The 20,800-nt window shown below is 37.6% G+C and overlaps 5 protein-coding genes across 8 annotated transcripts; 2 read left to right on the top strand and 3 right to left on the bottom strand.

Annotated features, from left to right (window-relative positions):
• The first annotated feature begins 1,956 nt into the window (after positions 1-1,956).
• On the top strand, positions 1,957-4,704 carry LOC120000140 (sterol 14-demethylase). 3 transcript variants are annotated; one of them, XM_038848039.1, is made up of 3 exons: positions 1,957-2,146; positions 2,506-2,981; positions 3,465-4,704. In XM_038848039.1, exons 2-3 carry the CDS (start codon positions 2,520-2,522, stop codon positions 4,461-4,463), a joined length of 1,461 nt encoding a protein of 486 aa, XP_038703967.1. In that variant the 5' UTR covers positions 1,957-2,146; positions 2,506-2,519; the 3' UTR covers positions 4,464-4,704. The 3 variants fall into 3 exon arrangements, with proteins under 3 accessions (XP_038703967.1, XP_038703966.1, XP_038703968.1); XM_038848038.1 differs by lacking the exon at positions 1,957-2,146 and adding an exon at positions 2,261-2,401 and having other exon boundaries at positions 2,487-2,981; XM_038848040.1 differs by lacking the exon at positions 1,957-2,146 and adding an exon at positions 2,283-2,401.
• Positions 4,705-4,794: 90 nt separating this feature from the next.
• Positions 4,795-7,715, bottom strand: LOC120000141 (peptidyl-prolyl cis-trans isomerase FKBP19, chloroplastic). 2 transcript variants are annotated; one of them, XM_038848041.1, is made up of 10 exons: positions 7,538-7,710; positions 7,379-7,448; positions 7,137-7,271; positions 6,490-6,575; positions 6,346-6,396; positions 6,115-6,195; positions 5,987-6,031; positions 5,626-5,681; positions 5,252-5,327; positions 4,795-5,153 (listed from the first exon to the last, which is right to left on the bottom strand). In XM_038848041.1, the coding sequence occupies exons 1-10, from the start codon at positions 7,607-7,609 to the stop codon at positions 5,058-5,060; spliced, it is 768 nt and encodes a 255-aa protein (XP_038703969.1). In that variant the 5' UTR covers positions 7,610-7,710; the 3' UTR covers positions 4,795-5,057. The 2 variants fall into 2 exon arrangements, 1 of the variants encoding a protein (XP_038703969.1); XR_005468576.1 differs by having other exon boundaries at positions 5,081-5,153; positions 5,252-5,335; positions 7,538-7,715.
• A 595-nt stretch (positions 7,716-8,310) lies between these two features.
• Positions 8,311-11,885, bottom strand: LOC120000355 (transaldolase-like). The gene is made up of 7 exons (XM_038848404.1): positions 11,550-11,885; positions 10,344-10,515; positions 10,215-10,264; positions 9,753-10,053; positions 9,108-9,296; positions 8,828-9,010; positions 8,311-8,730 (listed from the first exon to the last, which is right to left on the bottom strand). Exons 1-7 carry the CDS (start codon positions 11,747-11,749, stop codon positions 8,485-8,487), a joined length of 1,341 nt encoding a protein of 446 aa, XP_038704332.1. The 5' UTR covers positions 11,750-11,885; the 3' UTR covers positions 8,311-8,484.
• A 3,081-nt stretch (positions 11,886-14,966) lies between these two features.
• On the top strand, positions 14,967-17,437 carry LOC120000356 (phosphatidylinositol transfer protein 3-like). The gene is made up of 6 exons (XM_038848405.1): positions 14,967-15,300; positions 15,679-15,937; positions 16,058-16,094; positions 16,382-16,487; positions 16,674-16,784; positions 17,217-17,437. Exons 1-6 carry the CDS (start codon positions 15,166-15,168, stop codon positions 17,331-17,333), a joined length of 765 nt encoding a protein of 254 aa, XP_038704333.1. The 5' UTR covers positions 14,967-15,165; the 3' UTR covers positions 17,334-17,437.
• Positions 17,438-17,711: 274 nt separating this feature from the next.
• On the bottom strand, positions 17,712-20,520 carry LOC119999315 (cytochrome b-c1 complex subunit Rieske-4, mitochondrial-like). Its single transcript, XM_038846816.1, has 2 exons — positions 20,263-20,520; positions 17,712-18,584 (listed from the first exon to the last, which is right to left on the bottom strand). The coding sequence occupies exons 1-2, from the start codon at positions 20,432-20,434 to the stop codon at positions 17,941-17,943; spliced, it is 816 nt and encodes a 271-aa protein (XP_038702744.1). The 5' UTR covers positions 20,435-20,520; the 3' UTR covers positions 17,712-17,940.
• Positions 20,521-20,800: the final 280 nt, after the last annotated feature.

Genomic DNA, 20,800 nt, shown 5'->3' on the forward strand with positions numbered 1-20,800 from the left:
ATAAAGGTGCCGCATATTCGAACAGAAAATCAGGTAGCAGACATTCTAACGAAGGCTGTGAATAGGCAGGTCTTTCATCGATTCTTGTCCAAGTTGGGTATGTATGACATCCATGCACCAACTTGAGGGGGAGTGTTAACTGTTGACTTTGTATATAATCAGCTCCTTAATGATAGGAATATCTTAATTATAGGCAGTGTATAATCTTGTAATTAAGTCTCCCCAATGTTAGGTAGTGATTGATGATTCTCCAAGTAATTAGGGATTGTATATGGTGTATTTAAAGGAGACCTTGAGACCTTGTAATAGTAAGAAAACTATCAATAATATTTGATTCATCTTTCTCCCAAATCTGTGCTTTCTTTCAACTCATCTGCGTCTCATATTTTGCATCCCTTTTGCATGATTGCCTGAGTTTCCCTTATGATCACTGACTTGATCATTGGAGCATCAATGATCAAGTTTTTTCATCGTCTACCTTGACAATAATATAATAATGAAGTAGCGTTACATTGACAAAGCAATCATGAAAATGAAGGTGGAGCAAGGACGCACCCAAACGAGCCTCCTTAGAGACCGCTGTGTTTACACAACTTTTAATCATAGAAAGAGCATTTGGACATGTAATTGCGTAGAAATCATATGATAGTTGATCTTGAACTATGCTAATAGTTACGAATAAATTACAAAGAAATCACGAATGCAACCACGTAATCCATGTGGTTCTTTTGACATGAGGCATAAGTTGTAGGCTGTAGATAATCGTGTGAAGGTGGTTTCAGATAACGGGTCGATGTCAGGATATGTGGCTTGTTATAGTTGGCATTTGGTTGAGGACGGGATCGTACAAAGATAGACGGCAATTGTGTGAGGCGATGGTTGCAGGTTTGTCTTGAAGCCAAAATCCAATTACACTGATAACGACATCAAAATAATCCAAAACTAGGTTAGATTTTTCTTATACTATGGTAAATCATTTGGAAAGTAGCAGATATTCTAACAGAAATGGTGGTAACAGAAATGTTGGACAATTTTAGTAGCAGATATGCTGTAAAAATGCTTAGTAGTGTTTGGTTAAACTTTTGCTGATAACATTTATATTGTGTAGCATGTTGTGACAAATTACGTGCAGGGGTATTATGCATTTTAGTTGTAACAGAGATATATAAATGTATTTATAAATAAAAATTAATTTATAAAATAATATTATTAATTAATCTATAAAATAAAGATTATTACTTTATTAAAAATAAATATTATTAATTAATTTATAATATAAATATTATTACTTTATTAAAAATAAATATTATTAATTAATTTATTAAATAAAGATTATTAATTAATTTATAAAATAAAGATTATTTATTAATTTATAAAATAAGATTATTAATTAAAGATAATTAATTAATTAATGAGGTGAGGGACAAAATGAGAATGATAATGAAATACTAAGGACATAAAAGGAATAGAAATGGAAATGCTAGTAAAATTGTTCAAATTGACATAAAAGGAATAGAAATGGAAATGATAGTAAAATTGTTCAAATTGGTAACATTTTAAAAGTAGCATAATATGCTGGTAGAATTGACTCTGATTACGTGCCCGAAAATGCTCGTTTGGCGGGACAAAAACATTTATATTAGTTACAAACATAAATGCTTGCAAAAATACTTTACCTAACGCAGTCTATAATAGATGGGCCCCCAATACGGGTGGGCGAGGCTTAGGCGCCTATGGGCCTTGTCGCCCAGTGGTCCCACATAATATTTTTGCAAAAAATAACTTGCCACATGCACTATAAACAAAAGTCTGAACATTCCAAAACAAAGCCGTGAGTCACGACAGAAGGACCCAACGGCCAACTCAGCAATATTCCCTACCCACTGTTTTTCAGAGATATTACCAGCCCAGGCCCCAGTTTCGCTTCAACTTCTACTCGGATCTCATGACCCGAGATATGTTCTCATGGCCCGGCTCGGTTCGGAATCGGCTACAGTATCTTTTAAACGACAATTTCAACCCATAGTCTCTCTTTCAGTTCTGTTGTGTTTCGGACTCTCTGTGACTGCTCGCTTTACCTTCTTCATTCGAATCTGATATCAACTACTCTCTCTCGTTGTCTTCGACGATTCTCTGGGATTCAATTGTAAGTTATTGTTAATCCTCTATTTTGTCTTCTGCTCATTTGATTTGATACTTCGTTGATTTTCTTTTCGATTACCCAGAAAATTGTGGTCCGAAATGAAAAAGAAGGGAATAGGTTGGTTTTTGAGGAATCGAAACACTATCCTCAATGAAACTTAAATGGTTGAATTGGTCATTACTGAGGGTAGATTTAAGATGCTGCATTTTCTTTGAAAAACTATTTCCTGCATTTTCCATGAAACCAAACGGAGAACTAGTTAATTTCGTCTACCCATTTTCTTGTTCTTTTAGATAATTTTAGATAATTTACAAATGGTTATCAGATCCGAACTGAAGTTTAGATTTTGTTTATTGTTTCAGCTGAATCTCTAACCATGGATACGGATAACAAGTTGTTAAATGCGGCTCTCCTAATTGTGGCTACTCTGGTTGTGGCGAAGCTACTTTCTGCACTTTTAATTCCTAGATCTAAGAAACGTTTGCCTCCAGCGGTCCAGGGATGGCCACTGATTGGTAGCCTAGTCCAATTTTTGAAAGGACCCATTATAATGCTGCGTGACGAGTACCCTAAGCTTGGGAGTGTTTTCACGGTGACCCTTGTCAATAGGAAGATCACCTTCTTCATTGGGCCAGAGGTTTCGGCACACTTCTTCAAGGCCCCTGAATCAGACCTCAGTCAGCAGGAGGTGTATCAGTTCAATGTGCCCACGTTTGGCCCTGGAGTTGTTTTTGATGTTGACTACTCGATAAGGCAGGAGCAGTTCCGGTTCTTCACGGAGGCATTGAGAGTGAACAAATTGAAGTGTTATGTAGATCAGATGGTTGTCGAAGCTGAGGTAATGTTTGTGCACTCTTCTCTGCTTTTCTGGATGAGGGGATTTCCATTTAAGATATTTACTTGTTAATCAACTTTGTTTCAAAGTATTTAAGTCAATTATGGCTCACATAATTAGCGGGAAGAGTTGCAGTGACTCTTCCTTCTTTGTTTGTGGATAAGGGATGAGGTTATTTCACCATGTATTTCGATACTTTTGTACATTTATTTTTCTTTAGTGAAGAGCCATGTGGTGTATCAAGAATATTGTTTCCAATGCAGAAAAGGTGAACTTCTACGCTCTATTGGCCGATATGCATAACTTTGGTTATGTACTCACAGTATTCTTTTTAATTGTCATTTAACTTTGTGTTTGTTTGATATGGCTCTTATGACGCTCTACCAGATTTGAGATTCCTTGGTATGATTTCGTGACTGTTGCTTGTGTCTATAATGTGGAAAGTTCTGTTTCTAAATTTTGTTTCTTCATTTCGGAATTGTGTAGGACTACTTCTCAAAATGGGGAGATAGTGGTGTGGTGGACATAAAGTATGAGCTGGAGCATCTGATCATCTTGACCGCCAGTAGGTGTCTCTTGGGTCAAGAAGTCCGAGACAAGCTTTTTGATGATGTGTCTGCCTTGTTCCATGACCTCGACAATGGGATGCTCCCCATTAGTGTTCTCTTCCCCTATTTACCGATTCCTGCTCACCGACGTCGTGACCAAGCTCGCAAGAAGCTTGCTGACATCTTTGCAAAGATCATAGCTTCCCGTAAGCAAGCTGGAAAATCTGAGAATGACATGTTGCAATGTTTCATTGACTCAAAGTACAAAGATGGTCGCCCAACAACTGACTCTGAAGTCACCGGCTTGCTTATTGCTGCTCTTTTTGCAGGGCAGCACACTAGTTCCATCACCTCTGTGTGGACTGGGGCCTATCTCCTTCGTTACAAAGGGTATCTCTCTGCTGTCTTAGAGGAACAAAAGACGTTAATGGAAAAGCATGGGAACAAGGTTGATCACGACATATTGTCTGAGATGGATGTTCTGTATCGATGCATTAAGGAAGCCCTAAGACTCCATCCTCCACTAATTATGCTACTACGCAGCTCTCACAGTGATTTTAGTGTCACAACTCGTGAGGGGAAAGAGTATGACATTCCAAAGGGCCACATTGTTGCAACATCACCAGCATTTGCTAACCGGCTTCCTCATATCTTTAAGGATCCTGACACATATGATCCGGACAGATTTACTGCTGGGAGAGAAGAAGACAAGGCAGCGGGTGCATTTTCATATATTTCCTTTGGTGGAGGCAGGCATGGGTGCCTTGGTGAGCCCTTTGCATACCTCCAGATAAAGGCTATATGGAGCCATCTGCTGAGGAACTTTGAACTGGAGCTGGAATCACCTTTTCCGGAGATTGATTGGAATGCCATGGTTGTGGGTGTGAAAGGAAAGGTTATGGTGCGATACAAGCGGCGAGCCCTCTCTGTTAATTAGGTTGAACAGTTTGTCGATGATTTGACACATTCGGCTTCAATTTCTGTTACTCTTAGGGTGTTCTTGTTTTTTTTATTTTGTAAGGACTAATTTTAGCACTCGCATTAGTTTGCTTTTTGTGATGTTTCTGGGAGTTGGTTGGCCTCTTTAATCGGGTTCCGGCCTTCACTTATTTTTGATAATCTTTTGGTTTCTCGTTCAACTTGTAAGAGAACTAGGTCTCGTTTTATTTGGTATTCTAGTTTGGGGTCAGAGTCTATTAATGCAGAGAACTTTTGGTAAAGTTTATTGTCAAACAATGAACCAATGTCGATTACTTTACAACAAAACAAAACAACAGAAATTGTTATCTTTCAAATAAGTATCCAATTACAGAATATTGTACAACACAACTTCTAAGAACCGATTTGGTGGAAAGGTTTAATCTTGCTTACATTCTTCAAATTTTGGTCTCCAACATTATGGATCGCTCCACAGCTCATTAACACATGGAAACTGCTTACTCGTAGACAATTCAAGACAATAAACAAACACAAACTAACCTTCATCATTTAATGGTTGCTTGGAGAGGCAAGTCAACATTGATATGAAGGATCAGCTTGCTATAATCTTGAGGAGCTCAATATCGAACAGGAGAGTTTTGTCTATCAGCCCTTGGTTCCTCAGCACAAAGTCCAAGGCTCGTTGCCCCTGTTAGATGGAGTGTCATACTGTCATTGTTCTTTCTCAAAAAGGGGAAAAAGAAACGTGGACTTCAAATAGGCATCATTAAGAGGATTTAGCAGTACCGAAAACGTTGTTGGCTTTGGTGCGCTTTTGTTGAAGTCATTCCCAGGATAGCCGAGTTCAGGAGGCACTATGATCCTGCATCACTGGAAAGTGAACTATTTGCACAATATGCATAAACTGGAATAGGGAAACTTCTCGTTAACAAAATACAGAATGTTTCAGTATGCCTAAAGAACATCAAGGTGCAAGGACGAATAAAATATTGGCCAGGATAGAAACTGCAAGCGAGTATGTCGTGTGTGAATATAACTCTTAACATGTCAAAACACTTATTAATGTATCATTACTTTGCATGTATTCAAGTACATGTACTTAAATGTCTCAGATCAGATGCTAGAAAATGTTTGTTTTTCATGAAAAGCAGATGAAACACCTTCTAATGCCACCCAGAGCCATGCCTGAAACAGCTTCCTCAAAAGCTGGTATTACCTGAAAAATGCAAGAGCCAGGCAGCACAATCTAAGGCCTCAACATTGACAAGAGAACATGTCTTCAAGGTAGCAAACAATTCATAGACCATTGACCATTGTTACAACAGAATGCCTATCAGTTACATTGTATTAAAGAGCACACAGTTTCACCAAACTAGAATACAGTTATAAATTGGAAGGACAGAGAAGAGAATGACTCTGGACTTGCCAAAACGTGAGATGACAAAAAATTTTATTTTAATAAATGCTATGCATATCACCCATATTGAAATGAACAGATTGTCTACAGGAGAATAACCTCACCTCTTGGGATCCTAATCTAAATTTGAAAAAATCTTTGTCACCCCCCTGCATGTCGAGATCCAAAAAAATGTAAATCTAACCAATAATACAAAACAATCTACGATAAATAGAAAAGAAGTACTTTTCACCTCAAAGGAACCACCCTTTGTCTTGTTTCGAGCTTCAAATATGCGGCCATAGTAACCTATGGTATATCCATCCCAATCAACCTAAAATGCATGTGCCATTAATGTCTTCGATGAAGTAACTACAAAAATAGAGTGAGACTGAAAAAAATAAAGATAACCACGCATAAATGTCATTCACATAGATTAGTCTCTTTGATTTCATATCGTTAGCTTACTACATTGTGTCCTTACCATGACGGTCTCTCCTGTCTTCGGTGTGGGGCCATTTCCCTTTCGCAAATCCTGCGTCATTTTCAATCATTTAATTAAACAATTGATAGTACTTAGAAATTTAAAGAAAAAAAACACACACACACAAATTTTCTAATAGGTGACCTTGAACTGAAGACCGGATTCCGTTTCTATGTAATCTGGATAGCGCATTTTTGTCTTGCCATAATCCTTTCCCCTGAGTGCTGGCACTGCATATTGAGACATGGTGCAAACAATAAGTAGTTAAGTACTGGCATCATCAATTCACTCCGATTTTCCGTTGTTCTGTTATCTGTCGTCCATGCCTAATATGATGCAACTACCTGACCAATTGAGAAACTAACTTCCACACCAAAATCAACTACCCTCCTCGTATAATATTGGCATGCAAGGTAACCAAAAATGATATCAGAATAATGGATTCTTCCTCAAGATCAGGGTTTAAGACGGCCAGTCATTTATATTTTGGGAGGAAGCTAAAGAAACAGCTAAAATCATGTTACCGCACATTTCTTATAGAGCTGAGACTCCAAAAAATTGAGAGATGGACATGACCACTGTGATCCTACTGATTACAGAAACTGCAAAATATCAAGAAAGCCTTCCCGAAAGTAATGTAAAGGAAACAATTGGACCATATTAGTTCCACGAAGAACATTCCAAGAAACAATTGAGAAAATTTGAAATCGTAAGCGACAAAGTACGCCATTGTGACCTAGCAGTGTTTCTAGATGAAAAACCATAAATAGAAGGGAGAACAGTGAAATTACTGTCAGCAAATTCAGATGCCACGGCCACCTCATCTTTTGAAGCACCCCACAATGGCCAAGATATCAACCCAACCGAAGATATTATGGCTTTCCTTCGATCAATCTTGTCTCCATAAACTGGAAAACCGCTTTCACCTAAAATTTACAAATCCAATCATTCAATTGCGGAAAAACCTACCAAATTAAGCCACAAAAAGCAAGTGTATGCGTAATTCACATTTGTCTTTGAAGAAATTACAAACCGGTTGAACTGGATCCGGATTTATAGGGTAGCTGAGCACCGAATTGAAGCGTAATCGGCATGCGCCACTTCTGAAAAGCAAAACAATAAATACTGAGCTAGAGGAATTAAGCGTTTCACGGCCCCGAGAGAGAGATAATTAGTCAAAATACCGCCCGACCATGATTGAAGCTCTTCCAAGAGATGCCGTTAAGGATTGCGGTAGATTTCCAATTGGAGAAATCGAAGCCATGAAAATGTGCGTACGCGAGGGAGACCGAGAGAAGTTTCGAGGCTGAAGGAATAGTAAAACGGTGAATGGGGTATCGCACTATCGCGGGAAGATAACGGCCTCAGCTTTTTCTAGAGGCCCATTAGCAAGCTAACTTGCATAGCTAGGGGCCCCTTGACAACAACCGTTAAAGTGGGGCCGGGCCCATCGTAACTTTCCATTTTTTTGGTTAAGCGGCATAGAAGGATACATATACGTATATGAATAGGATAAAGATCCCGCAATTGGGATAAGTTGGACATACAGAATTCGCATTACGCACACTTAGCCGCTGAATTGAAAGCACATAATTTAAATGATACACTCAGCTGGACGCACAACTCAACGGCATGATTACTCAACCGCTGAATTGGATGTACAACTCAGCGACACATAATCATCCCACTGAGTTGGACGTACATAATTTGCATGCTGCACTCAGCTGGACGCACAACAACTCAGCGGCACATAATTTACCTGATACACTCAACCGCTGAATTGGACGCACAGAATTCGCATGACACTCTTATGCGTACAACTCAGTCTCTAGAATAACTAAGATACCATTTGTGTTGGGATCCCAAACATTACTGGAAAGGATATCAACCTTACTGGAAAGGATATCAACCGTGCTAACTATCACTAGTTGTTTCATCTTAGAGGTATAGCATGAATTTCTAAACTAAATAAATAAACAGCTTACGATGTTTTCTTTTGAATGACAAATGAAGTTATGATACATAATTAAGTTCTTACAAACCACTCATAGATAATCAGATAGGCTCCGCAGCAGAATCGATGTCCAGCTTCTTTTATTGTATTACATTTGTATTAAACAATTAAAAACCGCTAAAAGCTCACTGGCTAACCAGTTTAAGAGAGTTAGCCTTCTCTTGTAGGGTATCAAGTAGACTGTCAAAGCTCTTCTTAAATGAATCAACTCCTTCAAGTTCGAGCTGTGTCCCAACGTAGCTCCAGTCAATTCCCAACTTCTCAAGCGCATTGTAAACTCCTTCTGCTTCAGACACGTTGTGGTTAATTGTCCTTGAAAGAGCGCCATGGTCTATAAATGCTTGGAGAGCTTGGTCGGGCATGGTTGAAACCTGCAACAGGACGGAATCGAGTTAATAAATTTGGAAGGCCATCCAAGAAATAAATATTTACTCTCTTAGATGAGTCTTCACGGATAAGATAGCTCACAGTGTCAGGTCCAATAAGAGGACCAACATATAAAGTGTCCGGGTAGGCAGGATTCTTGACACTAGTTGAGGCCCACAGGAGCCTCTGCTTCTTTGCACCTTTCTTCACTAGAGCCTCCCATCTAGGACCAGAAAACTTCTTCTGATAAAGCTGATATGCCAGAGCTGCTTGAGCTACAGCGGCCTAAAATTGGTAACACCATCATGATATCAGTAAACTACTACATTATAGGTTCAGATTCATCAACGAGTTAACAGCGTGGATGAGGAAATTTATTTACCTTTCCACGGAGGTCGAGGGCTTCTGGGGTTCCAATCTTTTCTAGCATTTTGTCAATGAGAGTGTCAACACGACTAACAAAGAAGGAAGCAACACTGGTAACCCTGGACAGATCACTTAGCCCGGAAGCCTCAAGACCATCCAAGTAAGCATCAATCACTGCTTCATATCTAGTGAGAGAGAATATGAGCTGCACATACATGAGAAGGAACATTGAGTAGAATGAAATCAACAGAAATTGCGAAACAGGAAGTGCAATTCAATGACATGATATCAACCTTACAAATCTACAAAAGCACACAAAATTATATGAAATAGATTGGAAAAGGTAAACAACCATCAAAAACTACTACCTATGACCATGTCCGAAAGCTAGGATAAGTTGGCCAATTGTAGAAATGACAATAGCACTTCTTACCGGCCCAGAAGAAACCCGTATATATAAGAATCACATTGACATCGTAGGTTTAACAGGGCAATAGTTAAATTGGAGTTGTCTACACTGTATAACCAATCACTGAAAACTATAGTAAAACGGAACCAGAACTGAGTAGAAAGTGACTATGAGTCTATGACAACTTATTCTTCAAATGCATTATGTGTTAAGACAACTCAGAGCTACGCAAGGATGGAGAAATGAACTTACAGTCACATTGACACTGATGCCATTTGAAATAACTTCCTTGATTGAAGGAATGCATGGAGCAGTTGCAGGAATCTTAATATAAACATTAGGCCGATCGACCACTTTATGAAGCCATTTCGCTGCCTCAACAGTTCCTGCAGTATCATCAGCAAGTCTAGGAGAAACTTCAACAGAAACATAGCCATCTCCTCCATCAGTTTGATCATAGATAGGCTCAAAAAGCTTGCATGCATCTTGAATGTCCTTCACCACAAGTTCCCAGTATGCATCTTCAATGTCTTTTCCAGACTGCACGAGTTCCCTGAAGATTCCAACAAGCTCATATCAAATGCATGGATATTATGAAATACCTGCTACACCGTGTCCCAATCTCATTTGAGCCAGTAAGATGTAATGCCTATTGCCTACCACAATTTGGCAGATTTACATAGAAACAAATATCTTTCAAAGCTTTGGCAGTACCTGAATTGATCATTGTAAGCATTCGAAGATGATATAGCTTTTTGAAAAATCTGCAATCATGTATAAGTAATGAAGATTAGAACCAAAAAACGAGAGACGGGGAGTAGTGAAGTCAATATAAGCAATTACCGCCGGGTTGCTAGTAACACCTCGAACCCCACTGGCAATAAGAGGAAGCAGATCCGTCACGGGCCTACAAAGGTTGTCATACCATGGACTCTGCCCTTCCTGCTCATAGAGATCATGAAGAACTGTTCTCTTTATTGCACTACCATTTCCATCAGAAATGGAACATTTGACACTGCAATAATGATATATAAGCTACTTAGTGAAATCTAAAACTAGAGAGAAGAACCACCAGCTATCACCCTATGATCACAAATAGCAATATGATTAATAAGGTAATACTACCTTGTTGCTTTCATTGGTGGTATGACAAATATTATAAATTCAAACATTACAAATGCATTCTCCTAATAACAAATATGGAGTCAGAAACGGTAAGGTTACATATTCTGCAACCATCTTTCAACCTTACCATTAGCTTTTTGTCTTATTTTGAAAATTCAATTACGATTATTAAGATGAGACCAGGACGACATGAACACCGCTTTGCGATAAAACCATTTGGTTAATGAAAGTGACCTGACCCCCAAGCCTATGCAACCCCTAGGTACCAAACTCCCTAACATGTCGTATTAGATGGTGACATTCACGACATATATTCGGGGTGATTCTTATAGTTTCTGCATCACTTTCCAAGTAGAGCTGCTCATAAGAGCAATACAACTCCTATAGGCTGAAGTAGATTTTATATGTTTTTCCGACTTATAATAGCCTTAGCCTTCTAGGTGGACGTTGCTTGGCTCTAGGTCAGTACTTCGTACACTGACATATGGTGAACTGCATACTTCAAGAGGGCATCTCTTCAACGAGAGTCGATAGTATGGTGGGATAGACTCACAAGTGGTGGAAAGATTCATCAAATGCGATTGATCTTAGCTTCTGGTACACATGCATCACACAAAAAGAAAGCTCCAAGAAGCTCTTCTGACTAACATAATCATTACTCCAACCATTACTTCAAGCTTCCATATGAAGATCAAGAACATCATGCCACTACAAAAAAAATGAGAAATAATATGGAACTGGACTCAAATCAAGAGGAGGTGAACCACGAGATCGAAAATGAACATACGAAGTTTGAAATAACGACATGCATCACAAGATACTAACCTAAACTTCACCATATTCGTATACATCAAAAGCACAGTCAAATAAACAAACAAAAAACCAACGATCGCAAACATAAATTGATTTCCAAGGAATACTCACACCAGGGACCCCTTCAAAACTCGGTTGCTCGGCAGAGACAACCTAGAAGACTCAACTCTCGCATTGAAACCAGAACCAGCTGGGCCACGGAAATCAACAGAAAACTTAGGCAGCAGAGAAGATCGAAGCCTCGATGAAGAAGGCGGCAACAGAGAGGAGGGCGAAGAAGTCGGATTTGAGAGCTTGGAAATGGTAGCCATGGCGACGACGCGATTTGATCGACGATCAGAGAGAAGTAGAGGAGCTTAATCAGGGAGGGTGGTTGGTGAAGAGGTTTTTGCCTTTTTGGTGCTCTAATTGAGATTCTAGGTAAACGATGCTTTCTATGAAAATCTCGGGGTTTTGGATTAAAAAAGACGCAACCTTTTCGAACGATACTTTTAACTTTTAAAATGCATATTATATATATTTTTTTAAATTACATATTCAGAAATCAACCTATAAACGTTTTAACTCTCGATTATCGATGAGTTTTATCAAATAGATCTTAATTTTATTGTTTTTTTAATAAAATTTTAAAAACAATGGATTCATAATTAAAACAATAAATTTTACATTGTGCTTTAAAAAACAATGAAATCAATATGAAAACAATGAATTTTGAGATAAAATAGTGGAATAAATTTATTGGGCTTATATGAACTACCAAACTGATGGGTTACATGTCATTTTCGAACTGACAAACTGTAGGACCATTTTGGTAGATGTTGATGCCATCTCATTGCTGACATCAATTCGCCATAAAATTTGTACTTTAATAAGTGTGGGCTTTTTTTTAGAATAAATAAGTGTGGTTGTTCATTGTTGGATTGTTTAAAATTTAATTGACCATTCTTTAGAAGAAAAAAATAGGTGTGTGTCTATATATATATATAATTTTTTTTGTTCAATATAGATAAATTATACAATGGGATCTAAGTGAGCTGTTAGTTAAATATCAATCAACTTACATGTAAGAGACTCATCCACCCATTAGGACATGGGTTTGAGTCCCGCCCCTCCCCAAATCCCTAATTTCAAAATAAAAATTATACAATGGGACACTAACCCTAAAGCTAAACCATATTTGAATCACCCAACCCTTCATAAAATAGCAAATTTATACTGTTACTAGAAGAGTAATGCTAATTTTGATTTTTCAATGGAGTAGTACACATTGTTCTTCCTCACATTTCAAAATATCACGCCATATCCATGTCGATTCAACATGATATGGGTATGACTATAACAGTTAGTATATATTCATTAATTGTATAAAAAAATATATTAAGTTACTAGTTGATAAGATTATTAAATTTCACTTGATAAAACAAATTACAAAATTATATTTTTTTTAAAACAAGGGAGAGGGATTCGAACCCTGATTCACCAAGATGATATACACAATTCTTACCACTCAAATTAGTGGCTCAAGTGTGTATTACAATATTAGATTGAACGAGCACAACATTAATACTTTCATTTAATAATCCTAATACATATTGAGATGACGTATCCATGCACCCGTAGTTTTTGGATGGTGTTCATGTACTCATCAATTTTCAAATTGAAGAACCCGACACTCAGACATGCACCAATACCCGACATCCGTACCCGAATCAAGGTATCTTTTGCAACTTTGAAATCAAGATCTCGTCACAGGGGAAGTGCACGTGTTTTGTTATAATGCCAAGTTGGGTATCACCTGCTAAAAGCCAATATTTTCTATGACACCCAATTAGTCTTCAGTTTTCAAATGGCCGGCCCTCATCTTCGTTCAAAAGCTGCTTAACCCCTAAATATCCCGGCCATTGCTGCACTTGAAGAGATGCCCATCGATTGATTTTAAAGCGCAATTTAGCCAACAGAGAAGGGATCATCATTGAGCTGTTATGATGAATATATTATACTTTAATCTCAACTAAATTTGAAAGTTTGAAGCCCGCAACAGGGGTGTAGAATATAATGAGTTGAAAAATCAAAATGCAAAGTTTGAAGGGAAATGAAGGCGCTACGTGTACAAGATAGTCATATCTACAAAACTTTATTAGGATTTGAATTTTGAAGACAAATATCACAAAGACTAGGGTTCTCAAAAAAAAATTTGTGGCAAACCAAACCCATCGTTTTGTCGGTTATTGTCAAATATATATTAGTGAGGATTAACAGAAAATCGATAGAAAAATTTTAAAAAAAAATCGTCAATAACCGACTAATTGATCGGTTAAATCTATGTGAAAAAATAATTCACAAAAGACATTTCTCAACTCTTACAACTTTGTGACGGGATGCGCCTTTTAACCTTCTCAGACCCGTTACAAACTTTAATTGGGCCACCGGCATCATGTCTCTACAATGGTTCGTGGGCTAAGAAACAGCTCGTGGCCTTAACTTACCAATTATCTACCTAGATAGTGGACATAATCCAGCACCTTTTGCTTTTGGGCCTGGCCCGTCTTAACCCCAAAATTCCAAAAAAGTATATTTTAAGTACATTTTATATAATTTATCATCAATCAATAACATTGTTTAAAGTTTAAACTTTAAATAAATCATCAACCAAATGCCAACCATGTGAGATAAAGTATAACGACAACTGTAGATACCACCACGTTAGGTCCGACTTTACCAAACCTTCGTTGGGAATCCAATAAGAATATGCTTAAGCAACTAATATTATTGTTTATAAGAGTACTTCTCCCTTGAGCACGTCCTTATTTTACTTAAAATAATTACTTTTGCTTTTAATTCGTTGCACAATTGACTCTACATGGAGCCTATTTGGTGGGGAATTGGCAATACCGTTAGGTCCGTTAAGCACAAGTTTGTAGTGCCCTCGTTTTTTATAAAATAATCATTTTATAAAACAACTCTCAACACAACTTTTTATTTTTCATTTTTTTATTACTTAATTTTTTTATTCATATAAAAAATTATAACCTAAATGATATACAATACTAAATAATATTATTATTGTAATTAAACTTAACTTAATAAATTATATTTAGAGTACAATTTTATTAAAAAATGATGATTTGATTAATATGTATATGGTAAAGAGTGAAATCAATTAAATAAATATTACACAATTCATTCAACAATTCAACAATTGAAAATGAAATGAAACCCATAATGACCGTCTTAATGCTGAATAAAAGGTCAACATCAAGACTGATCAAGATTGGGAGTAATAACTATCCTATAACCATAAAAAATACAAACGCAAAGCCCAAAAATATATATATTCAAACAACATATACGTTATTAAAATTGATCAACATTTTTGTTATCACAATTTCTATTAATATATCCGTTATTTTGAAAATTGTTTACCAAATTAAGCCACGAAACCATGCGAACGGAACGGAACGGTGGCACGTAGTGATTTTGGTATTTTCCCGTTTCCCCGTCAACGACCTGACGAGGCCACGTAACGGAAGATTCCTGGATCGATAAGATTCGGCAACCTTTTGCCTCGACTACATTCATTCAATTCTCTGTCTTTGCTTTTTACCGTCGGACTACTACTCTGTCTCTCCCTCTCTCTCAAAATCGGATTAGGAGAGGAAGAGACAGAGAGAGATCTGGTGGGTTTTTGTTGTTGATAGAATACAAGATATCGTTGGGACTATTGGAAATGGAGTTCAAAGAGGTTGTACCAGTAGAGGATGATGAGATGATACATGAAAATGGGGAAGAAAACAGTGAGATTGAGCGAAGCAAAGTCGGTATCATGAGAGCTCTTGTTGAAAGAGAAGATCCTTCTTCCAAGGTTTTACATTCCATTTCATTCATTTATGGATTCGTTCTTATAATTTTTTTGGTGGCAATTTCTTTCATGTTGGTTGGGCTATGACCCTGTATGCTATCTTAATCTGTTTCATTTAATCTGGGTTTTCCTAAACTATGATCGATCATTTGAAGAACTTAACAGTTGATAATGTTGAGCATAATGTTCAAAGACCTAGTCAATGATCTTTAAAATACAATTTTGACTTGATTTTCTGATCTCTTTCTTCATCGATCATCATTAGTAGTCTTCCTATCTAGTTTCCCTGCAAACCCATTTTACTTTTGAAAAGCTAGTTCATGTATATAAAAACCCTATCATTGATACTGTGAGTTTTGATTCTGTTACTTTGATTTGCAGGAAATGGATGATTTGATGATCAGGAGATTTCTGCGTGCCCGAGAACTGGATATTGAGAAGGCTTCTGCCCAATTCCTGAAATACTTAAGCTGGAAGCGAGAATTTCTACCTAAGGGCTCCATAGCTGAATCAGATATTCCTAATGATCTTGCACAGAATAAGGTGTTTATGCAAGGTCTTGACAAGAAGGGACGCCCCATTGTAGTTGCCTTTGGTGGCAGGCATAGACCCAGCAACACTACCGTAGAAGAGACAAAACGTATGATTGAAACTATGTAATTTTAGTTTCAATCCTCTGCTCACCTTGATTGGTTATGACATTGGACTGAACTTTACGTCCTCTCGATTTGGCTAACTTTGGTTCCTTTGATGCTTGCAGGCTTTGTAGTATACATTATTGAGAAAATATGTGCCAGGTAACTTATTCCCATCTAGACATTGGATTTATGTGCTTTATTTGCCATTCTTTCTCCAAAATGTACCTCCATATCGTGTTTTATATGATATAAATTCGAATCTACAATGTATAGTTACTATTTTTTGCCTGTTCTGATATGGTTTGAATTTCTATCAGCTGGTTTCTAGATCATGTGTTATCTAAGAAAAGAAACTTTTTTTACCGAACATGATTGATCATGTAGTAGAGAACTCAGTTTGAATTAGATGATGATTCAAGCTTACTTACACTATCTCTGTCTTTAAGAATGCTGAGTCCACTGGAAAAGTTTCTGGCCATTGTAGATCTCGAAGGATGGGGATACACTAGTAGTGATGTTCGTGCATACCTAGCAGCTCTATCAATCTTGCAGGTTTGATCTTCTCACATGCACTATTCTATTTGGGAAATTTTCATATTAGAGCTGTTAAATTGAAGGCTGAATTTATTTTTGGACATATACTAGCTCACCTTCTGCTGTTGGAACCTTGCTTGTACATGTCAAAACATGAATGTTTGTAGAAAATGTTATACCAGTGCTTTTCCTTTCTGATAACAGGATTGCTACCCCGAAAGGTTGGGGAAGTTATTAATAGTCAATGTGCCTTACATGTTCATGACTGCATGGAAGTGTGTATATCCATTTATTGACAGCAAGACCAAAACGAAGGTAAGCTTGAAATCTATTTTTCCTCGCCGGCATTGTGTTCTTTGCATCGAATAAACCTGTACGGGGATTATTGGTACTGTACTAATGGCCTAGATTGAAGAAGGTAGGAAAGTAGGTGGGCATCAGAATCTAATGAGGTTGAGCGAAAAGGGGGTACACATAATCAGGGAAGACTGGAAGAGGTAGCAAATCAAACTGTAGCCTTTCCATTTCTAGACAAATTGTTTGGAGGGATAGAATCAAACCATTAATTAAGGGTTGAAGGACCCTTCATCTCTACATAGTTCGCAACGCGATGTAAGTTTCGGTTCTCAAAACTTAATCATGGCTTAGTTCTGGATATCAGCTTAACAGTAGGGAACGTCTCTTAATCATGCTGTGTATTTTTACTTGCTTCAGTCCTAACTCATCGTTTCGCAAAAAATTTTTCAGATAGTTTTTGTTGAGAACAAGAAGTTAAGTTCCACTCTGCTTGGTGACATTGATGAGAGCCAACTTCCTGACATATATGGAGGCAAACTAGCATTGGTTCCCATTCAAGATAGCTAATGTGTTGATTCGACGCAGTGCAAAGCAATTCTTTATGCTATTGCCTTATTCAGTCTTATGTGGAGGATAAAGAATAATATCGTAAATTTTCATTTATTTTCTTATTTTCTTGGTGTATTTAAGAGTAATGCTACAGCCTCCCAGATTTGTCCCCCATTTTAACTCCCCATCCATGTAGCATGTGGAATACCAATTGATCATGACCACAGATGTAGGATTCAGGGCAAGATCCTATTTAATTTCAGGTACCAAGAATTGTCGTATCACCTGTAAAAGTACCTGTGCCTGATAGAGGGCAACCCTCTCAAGGCTTATGACTAAATTCCTCACTGCTATTCTAAAATTATACTAAAATAAAACAGGCAATTTCTGTAATCCTAATTGAAATGAACTATAAGTCACTAAATTGAAAACCCTCAACAAATATTCAGCTGTATTATTGAGAACATCAGAGTCAGACCAATGCAGGCAGCAGATACAATTTCCAAATATAGATATCAATAGGTGAACAGAAGGAAAGAAAACAAAAGGTTGAAAAAATCAGCTGTAGAGGAGTATGTCTATTATGGCATCTCACCATCAAAAAATGCTTCGGAAATAGCAATTCTCACCCTATCATCAACTTGTTCTCCTCAAGGAAGCTGTAAGTGGGCACCTCCAGATTGTATGGTGCAGGCCCCTTGCGGATCCTACCAGAGACGTCATAGTGCGAGCCATGGCACGGGCAAAACCAGCCACCAAAGTCACCAGCATTTGGTAAAGGAATGCATCCCAGATGGGTACAGACCCCAATGACAATAAGCCATTCTGGATCTTTAACCCTTGCGGCATCTTCCTGTGGGTCACGAAGAGAAGCAAGATCAACACTGTTAGCCAGCTTAATATCTTCATCAGTCCGACGCTTGATGAAAACCGGCTTGCCACGCCACTTGACTGTGACAGTGGACCCAGGCTCGATACTGGATAGGTCAACCTCAAGAGAAGCAAGGGCAAGGACATCTTTGCTGGCAGACATACTCAGCACAAACTTGAGGACCAGAAGACGAATCAACGAGGCATACACAAACCTCCCTCCCGATAAGACAAAATAGGCAAATGCACGCTTGCTGGGGTCACCAGGGGGAAAACGTTCATGGTTGTACTCATCGTAGGTAATTTTTGAGGTAGGGTTCTTCACTGCTTCCACAGTAGCTGGAAGATGTGGCGCCACACCCATATCATGTCCCGGTGTGAGCGATTGAGAAGAAAACCCTACAAGAAATAGCCAACCATTAGGAAAAAAACCATGAAATACACAAATCTTGTGTTAAGTGTTAACAATAGTCATAATGAACAAAGAGTGTCCAAGGTTCTCATCATGACAGGACCTGAGATGGAACTCTAGCCCCCAGGGAAAAAGGTACTTATTTTTGGTGGGAGGGGTGGGGCTGAGACAAAAAAAGAATAAAGATAAATTTAAAAAGAAATAAGAACGCACATTAATTTAGTTGCACATAAGTAGTTCACTGAATAAGAATTCACAACATTAAATCCTCAAGTCCACCATGAATGTAAGTTGTAACATGTAATTACATCATTCAAAGTGCATGTTCTAAATTTAGGTACACATAAGTAGTTCACTGACTAAGAATTCACAAACGGTAAATCCTCAAGTTCACCATGAGTATATAAGTTGTATCATGTAATTATATGAAAGTGTATACAATTATGTATAGAACAGATAACAGTGTATTCTGATTTCTCTCCGTCGCTTTCGTTTAGTGTAAAAGAGGAAAATTCAGAACAAGTGGATAGTTTCATTAGGCCTTCTAGTACAGTAGTACTCATAAGCCCCCTCTTTGTGCTTGCCAATATTGATGTCCATTTTGTACAAGTCCTTCCTAAATAAAATCAACGTGATGACCTTCTTTCCAATTCTAAATCATGGGCAAAAAGCCAAAAACTTAGGCCCCCTAACATGACCGTAATCCTTCAGGGATGACGTGCACTTCGATAATTTATTTATGTAAAATCTTGAAATTTTGCATACTAAATCAAAATGACTCTTTTAAAAACATAGAATGTGTAACTTCAAATAAGTGGATAACACTACCACAGGAGAACATTGAAAAACAATTTACATACAGATAGCACGACTATGGAAACAATATATATTAAAAAAAAGCAAGAAACTCATTCTTGAAAAATTGATACATGATACTAATTGAGACTACAAAAACTTAGAAACAATAAATGAAATCCGCATACCAATGAATGAAATAATGTGAATATACTATGTTTTTGTCGTCTCCTTGGTATTCATTCAAACAAGTTGGAATTAATTCAAAAGAACACAAAAGTTCCATGACAATAAAACCAGATAAAAAAATATATAAAAATTCGCTAAAGAAACATCGAGGTGATTCACTGCCCACTAGTATGTAACACATAAAAACCTAGAAAAAGGCAACAGTGAACAGCCAATAATATTTACAAGATTCTCAATCACTGCACAGTTACAAGTTTATACTCTACAAAAACTTAGCATCATTTCTACAATTTTCCAATCTCCCATTTCACTGCCGGGCAACCACAGCAAAAACTTGAAGATTCAAAATCCTAAAGCATACCCCAAAGTTACCATCCAATTAAAAGAATTTCCCATCTAATGGATTGTATAATATTAATTTTAGCTCTGAATATCATTTAAAAAGTCCAAAAGTTCCGGCCTCCTGATGCGTGCACCACAGAAAGAAATCAATAACCAACAATTAAAATTTAAAATATTTAGATCACACTTTCCCTCTCATATTTCCTTGCAAGCAACCGCATTTTGAGGGGAAAAAAAGAACATATACTTATTGAGGATATCATAATGTTGCAAAGCATCTATATACGAGCAGAGAACCCCAAAAGTAAGAAGATCATAAACGAAGATGAAGAATCAAACCTCTGATTAGATCTCGAAGTCCAGAATCAGCATGGTAGGTGGATCTGGAAGAAGCGCCATCGGAGAGAGTGTCGCCGCCGCTTAGTAATTGGTTGCGAGTGAGGAAAGTGGAGGTTGTCGGAGACGATCTCCATGGCAGAGAAGTGAGCTTCCTCCCAGCTACTCTCAGCATCCTTCCCTTTTTTCTTCTCCTCCCTCTTCAGGGTTTGTTTCGATCAATGTCCCTTGCAGAGAGCCAGAGACCTCTTCTTTGTTGAGAGAGAACAAATAAAATAAAAAATTTCGTATATTTGGGACCAAAATCCGACGTCGTTTAACGCAATATATATTTTATTACTTTTTTTACCAGTATTTGTTTCTCACTCTCTCTCTTACCTTGTTTTTGTTTTTCCTAAGGGTGGCAAAAATTCAATTCCACGTCAGACAACATCACGTATTTATGAAATATTTATATGTCCGGACCCGAATCTGAATTAGATTTCTGATGTACCTAATAGACCAAACGATGATTGGTTTAAATTCGAACAAGTAATTCATA

This window comes from Tripterygium wilfordii, chromosome 6 (genome assembly GCF_013401445.1).
Source record: "Tripterygium wilfordii isolate XIE 37 chromosome 6, ASM1340144v1, whole genome shotgun sequence".
NCBI classification, from domain to species: Eukaryota; Viridiplantae; Streptophyta; class Magnoliopsida; order Celastrales; family Celastraceae; genus Tripterygium; species Tripterygium wilfordii.